The 27,109-nt window shown below is 42.0% G+C and overlaps 1 protein-coding gene across 6 annotated transcripts in view; it reads right to left on the reverse strand.

The window, feature by feature from the left end:
• Positions 1–27,109, reverse strand: part of myo9aa (myosin IXAa) — a 354,781-nt gene that overhangs the window by 201,236 nt on the left and 126,436 nt on the right. For all 6 annotated transcript variants that reach the window (XM_073024759.1, XM_073024757.1, XM_073024760.1 and 3 more), the window contains exons 3-5: positions 14,535–14,629; positions 5,773–5,835; positions 4,118–4,217 (exon numbers count right to left, since the gene is read on the reverse strand). In XM_073024759.1, the coding sequence (XP_072880860.1) occupies positions 4,118–4,217; positions 5,773–5,835; positions 14,535–14,629 (258 nt within the window). The remainder of the gene's footprint in view (positions 1–4,117; positions 4,218–5,772; positions 5,836–14,534; positions 14,630–27,109) is intronic.

Below are 27,109 nucleotides of genomic sequence, written 5' to 3' on the forward strand. Positions count from 1 at the left end.
TAACAAACGCAAGACTAAATAATAAACACAACAATAAATAGTAAAACACAACAGCCACATGTCAGTTAAAATCAAGCTATAAGTGTCCAGTGCAAGTTAACAGTGTCCAAAGCAGAGTCAGATAGAGCAGCTATTTAGCAGTCTGACTGCCTGTGGGAGGAAGCTGTTCAGTAGCCTTGTGGTTTTTGTTTTGATGCTCCTGTAATGTTTGCCTAATGGCAGAAGAACAAACAGTTCATGGAGAGGGTGTGATGGGTCTTTAATGATGTACCGTGTCTTCTGGAGGCATTGACTCTGAAAGAGGTCTTGGACAGAAGGTAGGGATACCCCAATAACCTTCTCTGCTCCCCTAACCACCCTCTGCAAGGCTTTTTTGTCGGCAGCACTGCAGCTGGAGTACCAGGTTGTGATGCAAAAGGTCAGCACACTCTCAACCACTCCTCTGTAGAATGTAGTTAAGATGTTAGTGGGGAGTGATGCTTGTTTAAGCTTCCTCAGAAAGTGCAATCTCTGCTGGGCTCGTTTCACAATCCCAGTGGTGTTCCTAGACCAGGTGAGATTGTCCCAGATCTGCACCACAAGGAACTTGATGTTTTCCACTCTCTCCACTGTGGAGCCGCTGATGCTGAGGGGTGTGTGCTCAGGCTGAGACCGTCTGAAATCGACGATCATCTCCTTGGTTTTGGTAACATAAGCATCAAGTTGTTGTCACTGCACCAGCTCTCTAGGTGTTTAACCTCCTCCCTGTACATTGTTTCATCATTTTTGCTGATGAGCCCCACCACTGTGGTAGCATCAGAAAATTTAATGATCAGGTTCTCCTTGAATCTAGCTACACAGTCATGTGTTAGCAGTGTAAACAACAATGGGCTAAGCACACAGCCTTGTGGGGATCCAGTGCTCAGTGTGATGGAGTCAGAGATGTCCCTGCCAACACGGACTGACTGTGGTCTCTCTGTCAAGAAATCCAGAATCCAGTGACACATGGCAGTGTTAAGGCCAAGCAGCGACAGTTTCTCCTCTAGTCTCTGCGGGATGATGGTATTGAACGCCGAACTGAAATCAATGTACAGGATTCTGGCATAAGTGTCTTTATTGTCCAAGTGAGAGAGAACTGTGTGCAGTGTGGTGGATATTGCGTCCTCCGTAGAGCAATTTGGACGATAGGCAAACTGTAGAGGATCCAGTGATGAGGGGAGGCTGGCTGTGATATGGGCTTGACAAGCCATTCAAAACATTTCATCACTATGGGGGTCAGGGCGATGGGACGGTAATCATTCAGACAGGCTACAACTGATTTCTTTGCTACTGGGATGATTGTGGAGGTTTTGAAGCATCTGGGGACAATGGCTTGACTAAGGGAGATGTTGAAAATGTCTGTCAGGACATCTGCTAATACATCAGCACATTCCTTGAGCACACGTCCAGGGATGTTGTCGGGACCTCCTGCTTTTCGTGGGTTGACCCTAGCAAGGGTCCTCCGTGTGTGCTCTGAATCAATGATTGGAGCCGGCTGGTCAGATGGTAAGAAGGGACTGGCTCTCCCCCTTGCTGTAGTGTTTGATGCTTCGAAGCGTGCAAAAATATTGTTCAGCCTGTCTGGAAGAGAGGCGTCACTGTCATCAGTTTTCTGCCTGATCTTGTAGTCTGTCAGAGCTTTAATTCCCTGCCACATCCATCTGGTATCACCTGTGTCACAGAAGTGTCCATGTATTTTGCCCACGTAGGCCCTTTTCGCTTTCCTGATCCCTAGTGAAAGCACAGTCCTGGCTGAGCGAATTGCACTCCTGTCCCCCGATCTGTAGGCTGTGTCACGGGCCTTCAGTAGTGAACGCACCTCTGGTGTCATCCATGGCTTTTTATAATCACGTGCGGTGAAGGTTTTCATCACAGTGACATCCTCCGTGCATTTGGCTATGTAGCTGATTACTGCCTCCGTGTACTCCTCAATGTCTGTATGGTCATCATAGGAGGCTGCTGTTTTGAATATGTCCCAGTCTGTGTGCAAAAAACAGTCTTGTAGTGCTGAGGCCGCTCCTTTTGGCCAGACCCTTATCTGTCTCTTCTCTGCTCTCACACGTTTAAGCAGTGGTTTATATGCTGGTGTTAACATGACAGATATGTGGTCAGAGTGGCCAAGATGGGGGCGGGGGGCTGCTTTGTATGCCTGTGCTGTGTTTGTATAAACCAAGTCCAGTGTGTTGTCTCCCCTGGTTTTGAAATCCACATATTGCAGGAATTTGGGGAACACAGTCTTTAAGCTGGTGTGGTTGAAGTCCCCAGCAATCACCACAAAGCTGTCAGGATGTGTAGTCAGTAGCTCACTGATGGCTTCACGTAGGCCTCCCAGTGCTTCGTCAGCATTAGCCTCAGCATTGGCACTGGGAGCTACGTAAACAGCTGCCACCAGCACGATGGTGAATTCCCTCGGCAGACAGAACGGCCAGCATTTCACAATGAGAAATTCAGCCAGCGGTGAGCAGCTACTGTAGCGTTCACACACCAGTCTTTATTGATATAAATACACAGACCTCCTCCTCAGCTCTTACCGGAGCTAGCTGCCTCTCTGTCCACACGAAACGATGTCATTCCCTCTAGCTGTATCGCCGCGTCCGGTATGTTATCGTGGAGCCAGGATTCCATGAAGACATACACACAGCAGGGTACTCCAGTTTCCTCCCACAGTTCAAAGACTAAATTGTGGCTTGATTAGGTTAGGGTTATTTGGGTTTGCCGGGGGTTTCTGGGGCGACACAGCTCGAAGAGCTGGATGGACCTACTCCGCACTGTATCGCTAAATAAAATAAACACATCTTTCAAATCTCCTTAAAATGTTTTCCCTTTTAATTCAAACTTATGTGCTCTCTGGTTTTAGACTGCCCAATGCTTCCTGATACAAGCATATTCCAGTTTATCAGTATATCCACCCCAAGTTTCCATGCTGCATATCGTTCCCTCTGGTGAATACTTATGAGAAGCATTTATTTAGGATTCCACTCACATCCCCTGGCTCCACACACAGATTTCTCTGCTAGTCCCTGAAGGGACCCAACTCTTTCCCCAGCTATCCTTATACTTCTAATACACATAAATATGTTGATCAATATCCTTTTCATATCCTGATTGACTTCGTTTACTAACCACGGCTCCCTAATCTTACCATCTTTGCTTTTAACACAAACATGCTAACTTTTCATTCTTGCTAGTTCGCCTTTAACCACCACTCACTTATCAGATATATTTCTTTCAAACAGCTGCTCCCATGCAAGGGCCTGTCTGATGTACTGAATCAGCCTTCTCCCAATTTAAGATGCTAATTCAGGGATCAATCTTACTATTCATCACTAACTTGAATTTTGGCAAACTATGGTCACTCCCCACAGGGATCATCCAATGACACTTCCACCATTTGTCCACCCTCATCCCTTAGTACAAGATAGAGCACAGCCACTTGGATCTGCTTTAGAAAATCTCTCGCATGCATTTTCTGAATTCCAGTCATTATTGGGAAAGTAAAATCCCCTATAACACTACTCTACTGCTTTTACACCTTGCAGCAATTTGCCTACAAATCTGTTCTTCTACAGTACTTCTCGCTTGCTGTTATGAGGCCTATAATACCGCCTCTTTGGCCTCATTGGCTGATGCACCAGGTTATCCTGTCCGACTACTGTCATCACACTTCTGTAACCTTCTCTTTCATACCTGACACTTCTATAACTCAGAATACTGAACTGGTTTTTCCCTCAGCCACACTTCCATGAATCAACCATTTAACAATGAATAGTAAACACAAAGTACACTGCAGATGCTGTGGTCAAATCAAGATGTACAAAAAAGCTGGATGAACTCAGCAGGTCGAGCAGCATCCATTGAAAGAAGCAGTCAACAATTCAGGTCGAGACCCTCCAGTCTGACGAAGGGTCTCGACCTGAATCGTTGACTGCTTTTTTCAATGGATGCTGCCCGACCTGCTGGGTTCATCCAGCTTTTTTGTACGTCTTCATTTAACAATGAAGTAGTGCATGCCTGGTTATACTTACTTAATGTAGAATATTCTGTCTATGGGAACTGCTGCAATGAAGTAATGCAAAAAAATCTAACTATTGAAGCTGACCTGGTTCAAATAATGGTATTCCTCGGGCTCCAACAGATGGAAACTCTTTTTCTCTTCATCACTGGCTCCTGCCAGCAGATAGTAGAAAACATGATAGTTCCTACAATGACAGTGCAGAAAATATTATATAACTGTAGAGCTCTAAAGCTACAAAGTTGACACAACTGAAATCAATGATACTCAAATTGCTAGATGCAAAGCGGACAATCTACACAATATTGTTAGACTCAAAATGGCAACCTTGAATATGATTTTATTCAATTTCAATATTGATTTTTGTCTCAATATAGACCTCGTACATTACATTCACAAGGAAGTATTTCCATCTAATTGAATGAATTTTGCTGTAGGGTTTTCACAGATCTTTAATTCTGGAAAAATGCACAAATTAATATCATGTTTTTTGTGGGGGGTGGGAAATCTCTATTGGCCAAAATTTTAAACAAAAGATCACTGCACAAGCAGAACTCTCAGTCATCGTGATTCCACAATTATAAAGCACCCTAATCATTAATTACATACAAATAGGCAATTGCACAACATGAACAGAAAGTTATTTCAGCAGCTGCATCAGCTGCAGTAAGAGATCATGAAATGACTTTGCAACTTAGTGACATAATTCTTATTCACCACCCCCCAGCTGGATGTAAGCAACCATTTAGACATTAAAATACTCAGATTGATATTCTTTTTTATTTCACATATTAGAAATTACACAAATTACCACCAAAAACTCACTGAATTTCTCCTCTATCTGGTCCAAACTCTAGAGTAGCCCCTTTATATATTGAATTTACCATGGGTTAACACACAAATAAAGTATGTTAACTTTTTCAAGGGCACTTCACCGATGTTTGACTGGCAAATAAAAATATCTTCCAACTTTGGTACTTCTAATCAAAGCCAAATACATTCACATTACCTACAGCCTCAACAGTAATCCATCACTTTCAGTCCGCATCATTCATGACATGGTTACACATTTTAACCCTTTGTAACATTCCATGACCTGCAAATGTTTCATAATTTAAACACTTCCGGATGAGATTTATTACAGGTTGGATACCACATAGAGTTCCTTTTATTCTGCTCAGTAGAAACCGGTGAAATCTCTGAAAAATCCCCTACGACCCTGCATCATTGTTCTTCCACTGAGCATGTTTTGATATTTGAGTATGTATTGTAATTTGAGTCAATTTTCTTCAATAAGTGAGCTGAAACCCAGTACTCAGTGTACAAGCAGCCCTATACTTACTGCTGAAATGTAACATAGATTCATAAACCAAAGTTAATGCCAAGAAAATCAATGAAGAGAGAAGAGTGGAAAATGAGGCTTTACAAAAACTCACTAATCTCACAAGTGTAACAAAGGCACAGAATAACACACCAGTCTCCAGCAGTCTGCTTTGGCTCCTCAATGAGGGAATATGCTCACCCATCAGAACTCAGGGTTATCATTTAAGGGCAATGCATATATAGCTTCTATTTTACTCATTTCAGATGAATATTCAAACAGAGTGCAATCTTGGCACAGCCATTTAGAGTCAAACATAAGGTTGTATATTTGTACTGAAAGGCCATAACACATTTTCCTGTGCTGCTTTTGAAGATATTGCCATTACATTGATTCCTGAGAAATTCTGTATGTCCCTTACCGTTCATTATGTTCCTGGTAGACCAGCCTCGACTTCTCCAATAAGTACTTTTCAACATAAGCTCTGAAAAAAGCAAATTGATACTCCTGGCTTGATCAGTTGTTATTAACAATTAAGCTTAAACTACAACTTGATTTAAATAAACAGTCATTTTAAAAACAATATTCCGACCATACATTTGCTATGAAAGGAGTCCAACAAAGATTCATTAGATTGGTTCCTGGTGTGGCAGATACAAGGAGAGACTGATTTGGCTAGACTTTAAGTGCTCAAGAGTTTTAAAACAAGAGGTGACCTTACTGAAACACGGGAAATTCTTCTAGGACTCAGCAGGGTGGTAGTATGATATACTAAGAAGTTCTCTTATGTTCTCCAACATGTTAGATACAAACAGGACATTACCCCTGACTGAATAATCTACCAATAAAGTTTACAATCAAACAGGCTGGCCACTTAGGGTTAAAATGAGAAGAAATTTTCTCATTTAAACAATGGTAATTTGATTGAATTCTCTCTCCAGAAGGGTTGTGGACTCTCAGTCATACACTTCTATTGAACACAAAAGATAAAACTGTTGAAGCAGAAGATTAGCCATGACAGTACTGAACGGTAGAGTAGGCTCAAATAGCTGAATATCTACTTCTACAATTTTATTTTCTGGTTCCAATTTGCATAAACCACTTAAGCCAGGGTGCACAAGTCAGAGAAACGTGAGGGAATGCCTACAACCATAGACTGATAGCTTAATTTAGAAGCTGATATTTCATGAAAAAAGGTGAGTGGGTAACACATTCTATTGATAGTTAAATAGTGAAATTAATCTATCTGTGCTGTCTGTTGTCAACAGTTCCTAAACAACATCTTGTATAGTTCTGTTATACATATTGAGTTGAGACAGTAGTGAAAGAGGGAAATAGAAGAGGATTAATGGTACAAGAATAACATGGAAGTTTTCTTCCTGAGTAGTACAGTATAAATTAACGTTAACATCACCTTATGTAAAGTGATGCACTATTTAAGCAAAAGAGAAACATTCACAACGCAATTGTGAATGGTGAAGATCAAATAGATTTAATGCCAGGTGAAATTGGCACCAATTAGAAAGAGAATAATTACAATTATTAGCAAAGCACTGATCACTGGTCACTGAGTAATACGGTAAGACAAAGGGATCTGGGAATACAGGTCCGAAATTCATTGAGAGTGGCATCACAGGTAGATAGGATCATAAAGCTTTTGGCATGTTGGCCTTCATAAATCAAAGTATTTGAGTACAGGAGTTGGGATGTTAAGTTTAAGTTGTACAAGACATTGGTGACACCCAGTTTGGAGTATTGTGTCTTATTCTGATCACCTACCTACAGGTGAGACACACACAAGATTGAAAGAGTACAGAAACAATTTATAAGGATGTTGCCAGGACTTAAGGACCTGAGTTATAACAAAAGATTAAATAAGTTAAAATTTTATTCCTTAGTAACATAGAAGATTGAGGGAAAATTTAATAAAGGTACTGTATACAACATTATGAGGGGTATAGATAGGGTAAACGCAAGCAGCCTTTTTCCATTATGGTTAGGTGAGACAACAACTACAAGTCATACGATAAGGGTGAAAGGGGAAATGTTTAAGGGAAATATGAGGGGAATCTTCTTCACTCAGAGGGTTGTGAAAGTGTAGAACGAGCTATTAGAGTAAGTGATGCTTGCAAGCTCGATTTTAATATTTAAAAGAAGTTTGGATAGGTTCATGGATGGAAGGGATATGGAGGATTATGGTCCGGGTGCAGGTCAATGGGACAAGGCAATTTAAATGTTCAGCTGGGACGTATTAGCCATGGTTCGGCATGGATCAGATGGGCCAAAGGGCCTGTTTCTGTTCTCTAGTTTTCTGTGATTCAAAAAGAAGATTGAGGTGACCAAAATCAAAATTTTTAAATTTGGACACCATAGATGTAGAGAGGTTGTTTCCATGAAAGGGAATCCAGAACTACATGAAAGTTGCCCTATAAGTCGCATTAGCAGCTTGCAAAAATGCCTTTACATGTGTATGGTAAGAATATGGAACTTCCAGATACAGGAAGTGGGTGAGGCAAATATGCTAATGACAGAGCAACTTCTGAAAACACAGTCAATTCAACAGCATCTGTGGGAAGAGAAATAACTGGGAAAGAGAGAATTCAGGTTTATTTTAGCTGCAGAGTGGGTGAGGGGCTGATGGATTAAACAAAGAGAATTTCTCCAACAGGGTGGGGTGAATCTTCAGAGGCATTGTTGACTGCAGATCAAGCCATCATCTGCTGTACACCAGTGGGCATCATTTTCTCAAGTTGTACTTTTTCTCCTTCTATATGGCCTAAACCACACAAAAAAAATTCAAACTGTTTGGAAAAGGCAAGCCTTATAGTACCCATTTCTCATATAAATCTCAGATGGAACTTCAAACAACACACACAAAATGCTGGTGGAACACAGCAGGCCAGGCAGCATCTATAAGGAGAAGCACTGTCAACGTTTCGGGCTGAGACCCTTCGTCAGGACAAGTCAGGTCTCGGCCCGAAACGTCGACAGTGCTTCTCCTTATAAATGCTGCCTAAGGGTCTCGGCCCAAAACGTTGACAGCGCTTCTCCTTATAGATGCTGCCTGGCCTGCTGTGTTCCACCAGCATTTTGTGTGTGTTGTTTGAATTTCCAGCATCTGCAGATTTCCTCGTGTTTGCTCAGATGGAACTTATTGGCTATTCAACCATAGCTCACAGTGGAAACCTCATTTTTGAGTTGGAAGATCAGTTTTCTCACTTCCAAAAAAGAGCACTGAAGTCTGCCTCCCTTCCAGTGCATTTCTGATCATATCTGTACTGTCAGAAATGCAACACCACAAATGCCATCTGTGTGAAGTTTGCATGATCCTTCTGTAATTATGTCAGTTTACTCCAAGTGCTCCAGTTTCCTCCCACATCCCAAGGAAGATGGGTTGGTAGAGTAACAATCTGTTGTAGATTGCCCTTCCCCCCACCCATGATAGAATCTGCAAGGAGTTGATTTCAATGTGGGGAGAATTAACAAAAATAGGATTACTGAAGAATTAAGTTTAAACAGGAAGATGATTGACAGAGACTCCCACCAATTCTAGCTGAATGTCTCTGTGAAACACTCAGCTTATTTTCCACTCTTCTGTGGCTCTAGTTTCCCTTCAAGCTTAGAAATCCAGCTCAATCAGCTGGAGGTGCTTTTTGTACATAGCCCCCAATATCACATGGTGCCCTTAAGTTTACATGTGACACTGCATGTGTCATCCATGATTCAAAAACTTTCTTGCTTAGTAACTTGGTATTTTGGTTCTCTTTCTTTTTTGCCTCCACAGCCTCTGCAAGGGAGTTCTGTTAGAGAACAATGTCTCCTTCCAGTGTGCACTCTGATCTACAACCATAAGACATCAAAGCAGAATTAGGCCATTCAACCATCGAGTCTGCTCCACCATCCCATCATGGCTGATATATTTTCCTTCTCAAACTCATTCTCCCACCTTCTCCCTGAAACCTTTGAAGCCCTGACTAATCAAGAACCTATGAACCTTTGCTTTAAATATATCCAATGAATTGGGCTCCACAGCTGTCTGTCCACATATTCACCATCCTCTGGCTAAAAAAAATTCCTCCTCATCTTTCTTCTAAATGGACGTCCCTCTAGTACTAGACTCTCCCACTATAGGAGACATTATCTCCACATCTACTCTATCTAGACCATTCAATATTTCAAAAAAAAAAGGCTCAGCACATTGTGCTTTCACACTCAACTTTAAAGAATCACAATCTTAACTCATTCAACAGTGCATGGAAGACATACCCAAACAATACCATTGTTCACACAAGTACCAGCAACTATCATGATCAATCTTATCCTTAACACACATCAACATGAGTTTGCAATTGCAAGGAGCAACTACGGTAGATTTTATTTCCCTCGCAGGGTATAGTTACAATGCTCCACTGTTATCAAAGCTAAAATTATTAAGTCAACACAGCAGGGATGGAAACTAAACTCGCAAACACGAGGAAATCTGCAGATGCTGGAAATTCAAGCAAAACACACAAAATGCTGGTGGAACACAGCAGGCCAGGCAGCATCTATAGGAAGTAGTACAGTTGACGTTTTGGGTCGAGACCCTTCGTCAGTACTAACGGAAAAAAGAGATAGTAAGAGAGTTGAAAGTGGGAGAGGGAGGGGGAGACCTGAAATGATAGAAGACAAGAGGGGAAGGGATGAAGCTAAGAGCTGGGAAGTTGATGGCAAAAGGAATACAAGGCTGGAGAAGGGGAGTATCATTGGATGGAAGGCCTTGGAAGAAAGAAAGGGGGAGGGTAGCACCAGAGAAAGATGGCAAACAGGCAAGGAGTTATTGTGAGAGGGAAAGAGAGAGTAAAAAAATTATAGGGATGGGGTAAGAAGGGGAGGAGGGGCATTAACGGAAGTTAGAGAAATCAATGTTCATGCCATCAGGTTGCAGGCTACCCAGACGGAATATAAGGTGTTGTTCCTCCAAACTGAATGTGGCTTCATCTCAACAGTAGTAGAGGAGGCCATGGATTGACAAAACTAAACTATTTGTTTGCCTCTACAAATTTAGTCATTGAATGGGGTTTATGGGGTTTCAGGGAGGGGTAGCACCTCTGGTGGTGGAACATGTCGCATCCTTTTCAGGTGGTTAGTCCACCTTTGGTCCCCACCTGGCACTTAGCTCTCAACTGTGGCTCCCCGTAGCTGTGTGCATGCGACAGCGGCCACACCCTGCGCAACAGCTTCGACAAGCCGGCTAAACCAGGTGAGGGCAGCCGATGGGTCACAAACCCTCTGCGAGATAGGGAGTTGTATATCCCAGCACGTGAAGACAGACTCCAGTGGATTGAGCGGACGAGACCAATGGAAGGTCCAACGGTCAAGAAGGCAGTCTCTGCAAGCATCTCGGAACAAGCACAGCACGACAAGACAAAGAAGATGTCCTGGTCATCCACTGCGTCTAGTCCCATCCCCAGCTGCCTTGACTCTTGCCTTGCCAATGGATCCAGATGGAAATTGGGAAGAGAGAGTGAGGCTGACGCCGCGCAACTCTCCCTCACTTAACTCCAAATCAAGCGCTTGTCTTGACACCATCATCATCATAATGGTGTCGAGGTCTTCATCGACGACAATGGACAAACAACCAGTCGTTGAATTTATGGAGAAGCAAGAATATGACCACAGAAACAGACTATTAATCCATCAACCTGCTTTATTATTCAATGAGACAATGCCTGATCTGTACTACTTTCAAAAATAGTGCTGAAGGATACATCCATCGATTACAGATAAAAAAGTTAATGATAAATTAAGTGAATGCGTTGAATGGGCTGCCGGAGACAGTGGTGGAGGCAGATAAGATATGGTTTTTCAAGAGACTCCTGGACAGGTATATGGAGCTCAGAAAAATAGAGGGCTATGGGTAACCCTAGGTAATTTCTCAAGTAAGGACATGTTGAGCACAGCTTTATGGGCCAAAGGGCCTGTACTGTAGGTTTTCTATGTTTTCTATAAATTCTGCTCGAGTTGGTTGATGTATTGATATGACTCCCAAGTTCAATTCTGCAAAGCCTGTGTCTAATTTTAGAATCACAGAGTCACAAAGACCAATTCTACAAGGCTGACGTAGATTTCAACCTGAGCTTCCCCTATTTGTCTGCATTTGGCCTGTATTCTTCTACGGCTTTTCATGTACTTGTCCAAATGTATTTTAAACATAGTAACTACACCCATCCCACTATCTCCTTCCATATATCTATTCCCAGTGTGTGAAAAGCTTTCCCTGCAGATCCCCTGTGAATATTTCCCCTCTCACATTAAACCTATACCTTGTAGTTTTTGATTCCCCAATGTAGGGAGAAATATCACCATTCACCTGAATTCTGCCCCTCTTGATTTTATATACCTCTAATAGATAGGGGTGGAGAGGTGCACCATTAATCAAGGACAAAATCAGAGCATCTCCCAGAGTGACATAATGGAGGGCTTGTCCACCAGGTCTATATGGAAAGAACTCAACAATAGAAAGGTGAAATCACTGATCATTCTACGATTGGTTGTTTGCCCATTTTGTTGCGAGCAGTCTTTCAAAGATTCTATTGTGTTTCTTGGGTTTACTGTGTATGCCTCCAAGAAAACTAATCTCAGGGTTGAATATGGTGACATGTATGTACTGTGATAATAAATTTACTTTGTTCCTTAATGTCCCAGTGGCTACTGAGTGCATGAGGGATCAGACAGATAGGAAGAAATTGGAAAGTGCAAAAACAACAGGGATAGTAACAACCCAAGATGGCGGCACAACGCAGCTTGCAGCGGCCACTCCGGAGCTGATTATCTGTTATTTGTGAAGTGGGGTGCCTTGCGCAATCATAATCGATTGAAAACGGACGTGGGAGCACGGAGCATGGAGGAACATCGGGAAATCTCCAGGAAGACCTTCTTCGTTGCTGCTGCTGCTGTGAGGTCCGGGACTCTGCTGGGAAGAACAGGCCCCCAGTCCTCGGGGTCGCATTGCCGATGGCCGTTGGCGGGGCTGTCGTAATACGCTCGGCACAGGATGGTGCTCGGAGAAGCTGTGCCGGAGGGGATGGTCGTCAGCTCGGAGGTTCGACGGACTCGGAGTCCGCTGCGGTCAGGTCGCTTTTGGTGTGTGCTGCGTCTGCGAGGCTGGTTTCGACGGAGCTTTCATTGTGTGCTGCGTCTGCAAGGCTGAGTCGGACGGCACCGTGGAAGTCCATAGCGGGGGTATTCCCTTCTGCCGCCGGCATGGGATGGCGAGTCTGTCAGGAGCCTGGGGACTTGTGGAAACTGTGTGGTGATTTCTTCTGAACTTATAGCCCTTTAACGTCTTTGGACTATTTTTACTGTGCCCATGGTCTGTTTTTTTTTTATCAATTATGCTATTGTTTGCACTGTTGTAACTATGTGGTTTTGTGCAGGTCTTGTAGCTTTAGTTTTTGGTCTTGTTTGTCTGGTGATTTGGAGCTCCTTTCCAGGGAACATGCTAAGACGGTAGCGCGATATTAATACGCAGCAGCCTCTCCGGACTCTGGATTGGGGATTGCCAAACGTTATGTGGATTTTCTGGTGTAGTCTGTTTGTCATATGCTTTTGTGATAGCATTCTGGAGGAACGTTGCCTCATTTTTTAACTGCATTGCATTTGTGGTTTCTAAATGACAATAAACTGAACCTGAACCTGGATTGTTGTTGTGGGTGACTTTACCTTCCCCAACGCAGACTGGGAAGTCCTTAGCGCAAAAGGTTCAGGCAAGACAGAAATTGTTTCTTAAATTGATGTGTAGATAGTTCAGCTAAAGAGGCCATACTGGACTTGGTGCTGAGAAATGCCTGACCAGATGACTAAATTCAGTGGGAGAACATTTAGGAAAAGTGATCACAACTCCTTGAATTTTAAGATGCCTATCAATGAGGATAAGTTAGGGTGAGGGATATTATATTGAAGCAGAGCAAATAACAAGAGTATCTGGCACGAATTAGGGAGAGTTAATTAGCATGGCTGGTTTTTTGGGGAGCAAGTCCACTTCTAACAAGTAGAAGGCACATAGAGTACAGGTCAGGTACGTTCCGGAACGAGGAATAAAATCATGGCAAATTAAGGGAACCTTGGCTATCAAGAAAGGTGGTGAATTTTGTCAAGAAGGAAGTAGAACAGGGGTTTCCAACCTGGGGTCCACAGAACCCCTATTTAATGGTATTAAAAAAGGCTGAGAACCCCTGAAGTAGGTGTAGGAAGTTCAAATCAAACAGGTCCCTTGAGGATTATAAAGAAGCTAGAAAAGAACTCAAGGTGACAATTCAGAGTGCTAGCAGGAACAATGAAACTACTCAGTTCTTGAACCAACTAACAAAACCCTGAACACAAGAGTTTAGCAACATTATGACCTCTCTGCACTAAAAAGGACAATTTTTTGATTCTATTATATTCTTTCTTGTTAAAATCATAAAGTACAATTTATGTTTATCTTGAGAATGCTGCTTATATGATGCTAATGTGTTTGTCATGCTGCTATAAGTAAGTTTTTTAAATGAATCTGTGCATATAGAGTTGTCTCTACTTCCTGAGGAAACCAAGGTCCTTTGGAGTATGCAGACTTCTCGTTCACATGTTCTATCAGTCTGTCAATTTCCCTCAGGATCAATAAAGTATGTCTGTCTGTCTGTCTGTTGTCGCCAGTACAATCTTCTATGCAGTGGTGTACTGGGGGAATGGTATCAACACAGGTGATGCCAACAGGCAAAATAAACTGATTAGAAAGGCTGGCCCTGTTATAGGAGTCAAACTGGACACACTGGGGACTGTGGTAGAACAAAGGATCCTATGGAAAATCCTGGCAATTCCGGACAATGTTTCTCACCCTCTGCATGCCGCCTTGGCTGAACAGAGGAGCACTTTTAGTAATCTACTACGTCAACTGTGCTGCTCCAAAGAGTGCAATATGAGGTCATTCTTATCCTTGGCCATTGGGCTGTACCTAATAAGTCTACCTATAGCTGGGGAAATGATGACACCCTCCTGTTAGAATGTTTGTGGTAACTTATTCTTTATTCTTTCAACTTCTTTTCTAATATTTATATCCGTGCAATTGTAATACCACTGTGACACTGTAATTTCCTTTGGGATCAATAAAGTACCTTCTATATGTGTACTTATACATATGATAACAAACTTGACTTTACTCACCCTCGCACAGTGCCTGTTTCCTGGTAGTTGACTTGAATGAATTTACCGAATCGACTGGAATTGTTATTGTGAGCTGTTTTGGCATTCCCAAAAGCCTGTTAATAAAACAAAATCCAAATGTCTGAAAATTGAAACAACAGCTCCTTACTCTTCATCCATATCATCCCCATGATTCTGTTAGACATGCAGGTATTTTAAAACAAGAAACTGGTTTAAAATAGTCCACATTTTTAAAGAAAACACAGTAATAACAACCTACTGCAAGGCATGCACACTTTCCTACTATGTATCTTTTATATTCAAAATTATATAGATTACTGGATCCTGGTGACATTGATCAGAGGTTCTTCAGAAGTCAAGAATGAGGCAGAAAACCTGGTGGTTATGCCCATTTTATTAAATGTTACAAGAACAAAGAAAGAAAAAGAGAAAGTTGTGATATCTTATACTCTGACGAGAGATAGCATCAGCCCAGTGTTAACAATTAACATATACAATAGATAGATTCTAGTGGCGTGATAACTGCTAAAGAAAAACTGAGAAGCTTCTTGGAAATACAGAATCAGCTATACCACAATTATGAGAAATTTTCTGAAAAAATACACATGTAGGTGACCATATAAACACTATAAGGGAGGATAGGAAAGTTAAACTACAAGAAAAATACGAAAAAATAAGGATCTACACAATAATCCAACAATATGAACTTACAAAATAAGATTAGGGTGGTGAAGACCATTCAGCCCTTCAAGCCTGCTCACCATTTAATATCATCATTGCTGATCTAATGATAACCTCAGCTGTTTACGGCCACCTTACCCTGGCAACCTCTCTTGTTTTGTTCATCAGGAATATATCCAACTCTGCTTCAACTGCCTTTTGGAGACAAGTTCCAGAGACTCTAGTCCACTGAAGAAAATCTCCTGCATCTGACTTAGATGGATGACTATAAAAGACTTCCAACATTTTCTCCTCACCAACCCCATGAAGTCTCCACAGGAACCTTGGACGTATCAATCAAGATACCACACTTCTAAGGTCCCAGGTAGGACTCAGCTTTCCAACCTTTTCTTCTAATGCATGTTCAGCTCAAGTACGAGCCTTCCTTTCATGAAATGGATACCACATACAGTACTCCAGATGTGGCACATCAGTATTTTACATTATCTCGAGAAAATCTGCAGATAATGGAAATCCAAAGCAACAGACACTATATGATGGATCTCAGCCAAAAACAGTGACCATTTACTGTTTTTCATAGATGCTGCCTGGCCTGCTGGGTTTCTCCAGCATTTTGTATGTACTGCTTTTATATAAACTTCCTATTCTGCTATTTAATTTTTTGAAAAATTAACTAACATTGTTAGCTTTCCCATTGACTTGCTGCATCTGGATACGAATCTTTGATGAATCCCAACACAAGATATCCAGACTCTTAATATTTAGCAATTTTTTGTAAAATAAAATCCTGCTAAAATAGAGAATTTCACTATTTGCCACATTGCCAGAGCTTTGTCCATTTATTTTACATATCTACATTCCACCATTGCATGTCATCTTCATAATGAGTATTCATTGCCACATATACTCTTCATATCAAATTAATGATTTTCTTCATTCCTTAAACGCACTGAGCTGCAAAGGGACATAGCTGTCAATTTGGATAACTCTCTAATACTTTATATTTCCTGGTCTATGATACCTCCCAATGTGCATCAACCTTACACTAATCAGGTTTCAATCCCACATGCCATTGCTCAACCAATCTTACCAACTGAATAGTGTCGAAGAACTATCAAAAATTGTGTACAGTTCTGGTCACCGAATTATAGGAAAGATGTCAACAAAATAGAGAGAGAACAGAGAAGATTTACTAGAATGTTACCTGGGTTTCAGCACCTAAGTTACAGAGAAAGGTTAAGCAAGTTAGGTCTTTATTCTTTGGAGCGTAGAAGGTTGAGGGGGGACTTGATAGAAGTATTTAAAATTATGAGGGGGGATAAATAGAGTTGACGTGGATAGGCTTTTTCCATTGAGGGTAGGGGAGATTCAAACAAGAGGACATGAGTTGAGAGTTAGGGGGCAAAAGTTTAAGGGTAACACGAGGGGGAATTTCTTTACTCAGAGAGTGGTAGCTGTGTGGAACGAGCTTCCAGTAGAAGTGGTAGAGGTAGGTTCGGTATTGTCATTTAAAGTAACATTGGATAGGTATATGGACAGGAAAGAAATGGAGGGTTATGGGCTGAGTGCAGGTTGGTGGGACTAGGGGAGAGTAAGCGTTCGGCACGGACTAGAAGGGCCGAGATGGCCTGTTTCCATGCTGTAATGGTTATATGGTTAAAAAACAACCAATACGTTCATTATCTATAAACTTAATCTATAAACTTAAAGATGCATTTATATCAAAACTATTCATTTAGATGAACTTGTCGCAGACATCTAATCACGGAGACCTATTTCTGCCCTCTTTTTAGCAAATTTGGATGCAATTTGCCAACTTGCTTTAGATCTCATAGGCTGAAACCTTTTAGACCAGTCTCCCATGTGGGACCATGACACACATTTCACTTAAGTCTATAAAGGTGACATCAATCACAATGCACTGATCAATACATTTTGCTACAACATAATGAGGATAAATGAGGTAAAACATCTGTGTTTTTTCTTGTAACACATCGCAAAATATTCAAGCATTAAAAGGCTTTATTTTAAAACAATTACCTGTTATATCAAGACCGGAAAAGATTGCAGTCTAACAGCTGCCACTCAACCAAAAGTGAACTGAATTAACAAATGTGCAAATACAAAATTACTTAAAATGTAAGACCACAGTTTCTTGGAAAAAATCCAATCTGGGCAGAACATAACAGATTACATCAGAGTACTGGCTTGATTAATTGTTTTAGCTGCTCCTTGCTTAACACCATACTCACCAATCCTTCATTTATACTCAAGCACATTTCAACTGCATTGGGACAAGTTTTACATTTCCCTCCTCTCACTTACAGCTCAATTTCTTCTCAAGTATTTTCTGAAAGATTGCACCACATTTTTATTATTCACGGAGGACACTCAATCACTAATTACACCACCAATCAGAATGCTTCCCATGCCAACTGAGTCCCCACTTTGGCAAGTCCAATCACCTGGCTGTAATTCTACTCACTGAATAAGGAGAGACTGAAGACCACAGAACCAGTGGCAAAGACTGCAAAGGTCAAGGGAGGTGGAGAAGAGTTTACAGGACTGCACTAAATCACTGGACTGGACTAGATTCAAGGATTCACCTTTGTTTCTACATTATTATGCCATAGCCATAACCAACTTCATCAAGACCTCTGTGGATAAGTGCGTGCTTTGAAGAAAATACCAAACATATCCAAACCAGAAGCCCAGCCGAACCAGGTGATCACAGTCCCCTAAGGGTTAGATCTATGGCGCTCAAACCAGTGGTCTAGAACCTTACAAGTAGTCCAGATACCTAAAGAAAGCCATTGTGATAGTGAAAAGGCAACTCTGTGTGAAATTATACACAAAAGGATACACAACAGCTGCAGTAGTATTTGTATACTATTACTTCCTATAAGGTGAAACCAAACAATAAAACTGGCAGTGATGCTTCAACCCCTGAGGAGCTCAATGATTATTATGTGTGCTTTGAAAAGGAGAATAACACTACATAGCACCTGGAAGATGTTAAGCCCTGACAGTGTACTAGGCTAGGTACTGGAAAGCTGTGTCAACTAACTAGCTGGAGTGCTCAAGGTCATGCAATTCTCACTGCTGTAGTCTGAAGTTCCCAAATGCTTCAAAAGGGCATCAATCATACTGGTGCCCAAGAAGAGCAGGTTGAGCTGTCTTAACAGTATCTACCATCTGGAAGGTCTCACATCTACCATAATGAACCTTTTTGAGGCACTAGTTATAGCTAAAACTAATGCTTGCCTGAGAAAGGCCCTGGATCTGCTGCAATTTACCTACCACCTCCGCAGGTTTACAGTTGATATGATCTCACTGGCTCAGAACTCTGCCTTAGAGCATCTGGATAACAGCAAAACATGTCAAGCTGCTGTGTATCAATGACGGTTCAGCATTCAAAACCAGCACCCTCTCAGTGTTACTCACCAAGCTTCGAAAACTGGACCTCTATACCCCCCCACCCCCCCACCCCCAAATGGATCCTCCACTTCCTCACTGGGAGACCACAGCTAGTACGGACCAGTGATAACATCTCCTTCTCGCTGACAATCACTTCCGGTGCATCTCAAAGATGCCAAGTCAAGTCAAGTCAACTTTTATTGTCATTTCGACCATAACTGCTGGTACAGTACATAGTAAAAATGAGACGTTTTTCAGGACCATGGTTTACATAACACAGTACAAGAAAACTAGATTGAACTATGTAATAAAAAAAACAGAGAAAGCTACACTAGACTACAGACCTACACTGGACTGCATAAAGTGCACAAAAACAGTGCAAGCATTACAATAAATAATAAATAGGTCAGTAGGGCAAGGTGTCAGTCCAGGCTTCGGGTATTGTATTCCCCCAGTCTGATAGCTTGGGGGAAGAAACTGTTATATAGTCTGGTTGTGAGAGCCCGAATGCTTCGGAGCCTTTTCCCAGATGGCAGGAGGGAGAAGAGATTGTATGAGGGGTGCTTGGGGCCCTTCATAATGCTGTTTCCTTTGCGGATGCAGCGTGTAGTGTAAATGTCCGTGATGGTGGGAAGAGAGACCCCGATGATCTTCTCAGCTGACCTCACAATCCGCTGCAGGGTCTTGCGATCCGAGATGGTGCAATTTCCGAACCAGGCAGGGATGCAGCTGCTCAGGATGCTCTCAGGATGTGTGCTTAGACCACTGCACTACCCTCTCTACTTTCATAACTGTGTGGCTAGGCACAGCTGGAACACCATCGTATATCAGACCTCTCTTGTTGGTAAAATTTCAAATGGCAAAGAGGCATAAGTGTGAGACAGATCAGCTGGTTGAGTACTACCCAACAACAACCTCACACTCAAAATCAAGACCAAAGACATTATTGTCTTAAGGAGGGGAATTCAGGAGGACACACATCAGTTTCATTGAGGGCAAACAATTGACACAACATGAAAGCACACCAGTGACTCTACTTCATTATGAGATTGAAAAGCTCTTGCAAATTCATACAGATATATGGTGGAGAGCATTCTGACTGCTTACATTACAGTCTAGCATGGGGGCTCCAATTCACAAGAGGCTGCAATAGATTGCAGGCTCAGACAGCACAACCACGAGCACAACCAATCCCACCAGAGGACATCCAAAGGTTGTACCTCAAGAATATGATATAGGGATATGCTCTCTTCTTGCTACTACCCTCAATGAAAAGACCCAGGGTCAATGATTCAAGAACAGCTTCTTCTCTTCCATCAGCAAATTTCAAAGCAATCCATGAACACTACTTCATTATTCCTTTTTTCCTACACTATTTTGTAACTTATAGTAATTTTAGGTCCTTGCACTGTACTGCTGCTGCAAAACAATAAATTTTATGTCATGTAAGACAGTAAGTATCTGATTCTGATGACAGATGCAAAATGTAAATAAAAAAACTGCTCAGAAAAGCACCAGAAGCCTTTGACATCTATTTGGCAATCACAAAGCATTGGATTACCTTATCATTAAGGTATACACACATACAAACACATACAGTTTTAATGGCAGAACCATAAAACCAGCTATTTGTGATTCTGAAACCAAGATTATAGTTGCCTACTTGGGAAGAAAAGATGATGGGGATAGAAGTTCAAGAGGGAGGAATGAATGTCAAAATATAAGCTCAAAATAAATCTTCTTGTCAGCAACGAAGCAGTGGTATTTACTGCTGATCTTAAAAAACTAAAACTAAAGATCTTTAATCTCTGGCATGGATTCCTCACACTGCAATCAGGTGACACATCTTGAAAATCTTTATCTAACAGAAGTGTATCAGAAAGACAAACACACCATTAAATTTTCATTGATCAGGAATGAGAAAGCACAGCTTTCAATTTGCTCCTCAATGACTTTATAGGGAAAACTGAAGATTAAAGCATCCACTAGATTATGGTAGAAAATAAAAGGTCTTGGGTAGAACTTTGAAATATTTATCTGAGGGAGTAAGAATCACATGAGTTAACCAGGCTAAGCAAGTTGTCAAGCATTAACCACGTCATTAGTAACAATTGGAATCTCATCCAATCATCTTTCAGGATCTATGAATCTGTTGTATAAAATTACAGTGCTCTAAACATTCCCCAAATGACACCAGAGCCTTTCTGAATGGTAACAGCTGCAGTGGCCAAAACTTATGAAAATGTCACAGCCATGGTTTTGTGATTGCCAGTTAATGAAAACTTCAGGAATCAAAGCTTAACATTAGATCAACACTTTCAAATGATTCAAGGCAAAATCATTTTCTGATAATGACTTCCAATTTGTGTACATTACCATGCATACTAATTGTCAAAACCAGTCACTAAGTGATTTTTAATCTGGTTTTAATTCATTTGCTTTTGTTTAATTACAGCACAAAGCCTCAACTTGTTTAAACAAATATTTGAATTTCTGATGCCAATCTGACGCCCATCCTGCTCAAAGTAGCTCAGCCTGTTGCCACAGAAATGAACTATTCTAGTATGTAGTATTAATCAATCCGATATCCCCACTCATCCACATACCACATTCCTTTGTTAGGAGTGCTGGAAAAAGTTCAGCCTTACCCCTGTGGGAGCAGTCATTGGTGAATCTATGGCCAAAAGGAGTACATCTCCTGTTACAGATCAAAACTCTCAGCCAAAGCTACAGCTGAAATCTGGGCAAGGATCATTTATTAGATAACAGGGTGGGATAGTGATGGCAATGGACTTTTTTCTCTGAGTATTTTGCATTCATGGAATTTAATGCCTACAACTATCAGAATCAGGTTTAATATCATCAGCATAAGTCACAAATTAAGTCACGAAACCTGGCCAAGGCACAGAGACAACTCTCTGACACCTCCTCTTATTTACCCCTTGATCAGGACCCCACTAAAGAGCACCAGGCCATTGTCTCCTATACCATCACCAACATTATCAGCTCTAGGGATCTCCCATCCACTGCCACCAACCTCATAGTTCCCACACCCCGCACTTCCCGTTTCTACCTCCTACCCAAAATCCACAAATCTGCCTGTCCAGGTAGACCCATTGTCTCAGCTTGCTCCTGCCCCACCAAACTCATTTCTGCATACCTTGACACTGTTTTATCCCCCCTGGTTCAATCCCTTCCCACCTATGTTCGTGACACTTTTCATGCTTTGAATTTTTTCAATGATTTTAAGTTCCCTGGCCCCCACCGCCTTATTTTCACCATGGACGTCCAGACCCTATATACCTCCATCTCCCACCAGGAAGGTCTCAAAGCTCTCCGCTTCTTTTTGGATTCCAGACCTAACCAATTCCCCTCTACCACCACTTTCCTCCGTCTAGCGGAATTAGTTCTTACTCTCAATAATTTCTCCTTTGGCTCCTCCCACTTATCCAAACCAAGGGTGTAGCCATGGGCACCCGCATGGGTCCCAGTTATGCCTGTCTTTTTGTTGGCTTTGTGGAACAATCCATGTTCCAAGTCTATACGGGTATCATCCCCCTCTTTTCCTTCGCTACATCGACGACTGCATTGGCGCTGCCTCCTGCACGCATGCTGAGCTCGTTGACTTCATTAACTTTGCCTCCAACTTTCACCCTGCCCTCAAATTTACCTGGTCCATTTCTGACACCTCCCTCCCCTTTCTTGATCTTTCTGTCTCCATCTCTGGAGACGGCTTATCTACTGATATCTACTATAAGCCTACAGACTCTCACAGCTACCTGGACTATTCCTCTTCCCACCCTGTCTCTTGCAAAAATGATATCCCCTTCTCACAATTCCTCCGTCTCCGCCGCATCTGCTCTCAGGATGAGGCTTTTCATTCCAGGACGAAGGAGATGTCTTCCTTTTTTAAACAAAGGGGCTTCCCTTCTTCCACCATCAACTCTGCTCTCAAACGCATCGCTCCCATTTCCCGCACATCTGCACGCACCCCATCCGCCCGCCACCCCACTCAGGATAGGGTTCCCTTTGTCCTCACCTACCACCCCACCAGCCTCCAGGTCCAACGTATAATTCTCCATAACTTCCACCACCTCCAATGGGAACCCACTACCAAGCACATCTTTCCCTCCCCCCCCCCTTCTGCTTTCCACAGGGACTGCTCCCTATGCGACTCCCTTGTCCACTTGTCCCCCCCATCCCTTCCCTCCTGGCACTTATCCTTGTAAGCGGAAAAAGTGCTAGACCTGCCCTTACACTTCCTCCATCACCACCACTCAGAGCCCCAGACAGTCCTTCCAGGTGAGGCAACACTTCACTTGTGAGTCGGCTGGTGTGGTATACTGCATCCGGTGCTCCCGGTGTGGCCTTTTATATATTGGTGAGACCTAACACAGACTGGGAGGCCGTTCCGCTGAACATCTACGCTCCGTCTGCCAGAGAAAGCAGGATCTCCCAGTGGCCACACATTTTAATTCCACGTCCCATTCCCATTCTGATATGTCTATCCATGGCCTCCTCTACTGTCAAAATGAATCCCAATTCAGGTTGGAGGAACAACACCTTATATACCAGCTGGGTAGCCTCCAACCTGATGGCATGAACATTGACTTCTCTCATTTCTGTTAATGCCCCTCCTCCCCTTCTTACCCCATCCCTGACATATTTAGTTGTTTGTTTTTTCTCTCTCTCTCTCTCTGCCCATCACCCTGCCTGTTCTCCATCTCCCTCTGGTGCTCCCCCCTCCCCCTTTCTTTATCCCAAGGCCTCCCGTCCCATGATCCTTTCTCTTCCCCAGCTCTGTATCACTTTCGCCAATCACCTTTCCAGCTCTTAGCTTCATTTCCCCCCCCCCCCCCCCCACCCCGGTCTTCTCCTTTCCCTTCAGTTAGTCCTGACGAAGGGTCTCGACAGTGCTTCTCCTTATAGATGCTGCCTGGCCTGTTGTGTTCCACCAGCACTTTGTGTGTGTTGTTCACGAAATTTTTTGTTTTGCAGCAGCAGTATATTACAATACAAAATAATAATAAACTATACATTATGGTAAGAAATATATTATTAAAAAATATTTAAATAAGTAGTACAAAAGAGAGAGAGAAAAATTTAAATAATGAGGCAGCATTCAGGGGTTCACTGTCCATTCAAAATCTGATGGCAAAGAGGAAAAATCTGTCCCTGAATCGCTAAGTTTATGTCTTCAGGCTCCTGTACCTCCTCCTTGATGGTAGCAGAGAGAAGAGGGCATGTCATAGGTGATAATGGTCCTTAATGTCACCTTTTTCAGGCATCGCCTTTTCAAGATGTCCTTGATGCTGGGGAGGTTAGTTCCCTTGGTGGACCTCGCTAAATTTACGATTTTTTTCAGTAGCTTTCTCTGATCCTGTGCAGTCATCCCGCCATACCAGGCGGTGATGTAACCAGTTAGAATGCTCTCCACGGTACAACTGTATAAATTTGTGAGAGTATTTTGTGACACACCAAGCCTCCTCAAAAACCAAATGAAATATAGCTGCTGAAGGCATTCTTTGTAATTGCATTAATATGTTGGATCCAGGATAGATCTTCAGAGATAGGTTCTAAATACCCAAAGCAATCCACCTTCCTGAACCACTGCAGTCTTCCTGATCAAAGTAAACCCACCCAACTGCTCAGTGGGATTTAAATATACTGATATAAACCAACAGGTAGTTGTAGTAAGCGATCAGAAAAGCTTGCAATATCTTGGCTTTTACTCCCACAACTTTTGAACACAGGTGTAAAGAATTCTTATTGTAATTATTTAGGGACATGATAACAATACATCTGGAGTTCTGTTCTTCACTAAAATTACACAGTATATATCACAAAGGGAGTGAATAATGAATTAAGAGTCTGGTTCATAACAAGGTGCACTTGATGAATGAAGAGAAATTAAGTTTCAAGCAATTTGAAGTGACCTCTTTGAAACTTAACATCTTCACAATCCCCATCAGCACAGGTGCACCCAAGCTGTGCGCTTAGTCCCCTGCTTTACTCTTTACACTTATGAATGTGTGGCTAAACATAGCTTCAATGCCACATTCAAGTTTACTGATGACACCACTGGCCTAGGCTGAAACAAAGGTGGTAACATATCAGCATATAGGGAGGAGACTGAAAATTTGGCTGAGTAGTGCCATAACAACAACCTCTTACTGAATGCCAGCAAGACCAAGGAGTGATTATTGACTTCAGGAGGAGGAAACCAGAAATCTATGAGCCAGTCTTCATCGGAGGACCAGAGGTGGAGAGGGTCAACAACTTTAAATTCCTGTGTTATTTTGGATGACCTGTCTTGGGCCCAGCACGCAAGGGCAATTACGAAGAAAGCACAACAGCGCCTTTACTTCCTTAGGAAGTAAGGAAGGTTCAGCATGACATCCTTCTATAGATGTGTACTGGAGAATATATCGACTGGCTGGATCACAACTTGGTATGGAAACAACAATGCCCTTGAAGGGAATATTCTACAAGTAGTGGATATGGCCCAGTCTATCACAGGTACAACCATCCCCATCATTGAGCACAGCTACATGCAGAGTTGTCATAGGAAAGCAGCATCTATTGTCACGGACTCCCTCACCACACCACTCCCCCCTGCATCATCCACGTCATGTTCTCTTCTTGCTGCTGCAATGGAAAGATGGTACAGGAGCCTCAGGACTCACACCACCAGGCTCAGGAACAGTCATTGCCCCTCAACAATCAGGCACTTGAACCAAAGGTGATAAGTTCACTCAACTTTATTTGCCCCATCACTGAAATGTTCACACAACCTATGAACTCACTTTCAAGGACTCTTCACCTCATGCTCTCAATATTTATTATTATATTATTTCTGTTTGTATTTGCAGTTTATGGTTGAACGCCCAAGTTGGTACTGTCTTTCATTGACTCTATTATGGTTATTATTCTATTATAGATTTATTGAGTATGCCTGAAAGAAAATGAAGCTCAACAATATATCTGGTGACTTGTATGTACTGTAACATGCTATAGTTTCACTATTAATGTAATGGTTTCTCTGTAGCAGCAATGTTTGGGTTATCACTAGAGATAATAGGGTTTGGAATGATGTTGTTCTTTCTTGTGAGCTGGAAGAGAGATTTTCACGGTGTTTTTGCTGGGGAGAGATGAGAAGAGAAGATACGAATGGAGAGATCTGGTAGACCGCCGGACGGGGTGGACTTGGAGCGAGAGTCCAAAGGGCAGCGACGATCGGAAGAGGTCGATGGTGAATGATCGACTTATCAGTGAGCTCCAACATTGTGCAATAGACTATTTAATAAGATTGATTTCTTTCCTAACCATATAGTCAAAATAAGAATTAAAAAGCTGATTCATTTAATCGCATATTGTGTATTGTTTGTTATTTCAGGGTACTGATTTGTAACAGAGGACAAATCGCACAGCATCTACCCAAACGAGATTTCTTAGGTTTGGCCAGGCTGGGGGTTACCACCCCCTATATTAAGCCGCTAGCCGAAGTGAGAGTTACAGTACTTTGATAATACATTTACTTTGAACTTAAAAATTCTTACAATTCTATAAAAATGCAGGGGAAGTATTTCCATGGCTAAGGAATCTATGGACGTATGATGACACAGGACAATGATGACCCATCAAGACCATGGTGGCTTCCAGCAGAGCAATCCCATGGGTGCACGTTGCAGAGATTTCATTACTTAAACCAATAAAGAACTTTCTTTTCTTAAGTAACAGAGGGAGAGTATGCACAGATTACACTTATTAACTAACACATCAAACTCTTTTGGGACAGATATTGCAACCTATCAAAGGCTCACAATCACCAAAATCTTGTCACTTCAGTTCTGTCTTTCTTTCTGGAGGACCTAGCTGTCTTCTAAAGGTGCCGGCTTCCTAGACTCTGCTGGTGCAGCTCTAATTCCATTTCTATGGTCAATTATGAAGTTACTCAGAATGTTTTTGGTTTTCTCCACTTGAGTTATTTAATACAAATGCCACTTTGTTCCTATTTCTTGTGCATCACTGTAGGATTACTTAATGTTACATTGAACTATTTTTAAGAATTGAGCTGATGCAAGTACAGATCTGGCCCCACAATGGCATCAACTTTGATTTTGTACGTATCCGGGTTTCTTATTTTTATTCTATTCAACTGCAATACCATCCAGGAAGTAAACATAAAACATAACACTTTGCTATTTTACAAAGATTCTAAAAAATAATGGCAAGAGATGCCAGCAATGTTCCTACTGAGGACTGTATCAATAACAAATGATGAAAAAGCTCAGAATTTGCCATTTTTGGAAGAGCCATGACCTCACTAAATGGCTTTATGTACTGAATAAACTAAACATTTGTGATTTGAATTTTGAAGATTATACAAGGTGCTGGCAAATCCACTAAAGGCAAAGTCAGAACAAGTTCTTCCATGCCCAGCTACGAAGCATAGTTCTACCTTCTTTTTTTTCACA

This window comes from Hemitrygon akajei, chromosome 21 (assembly GCF_048418815.1).
Source record: "Hemitrygon akajei chromosome 21, sHemAka1.3, whole genome shotgun sequence".
In the NCBI taxonomy this organism is placed as follows: domain Eukaryota; kingdom Metazoa; phylum Chordata; class Chondrichthyes; order Myliobatiformes; family Dasyatidae; genus Hemitrygon; species Hemitrygon akajei.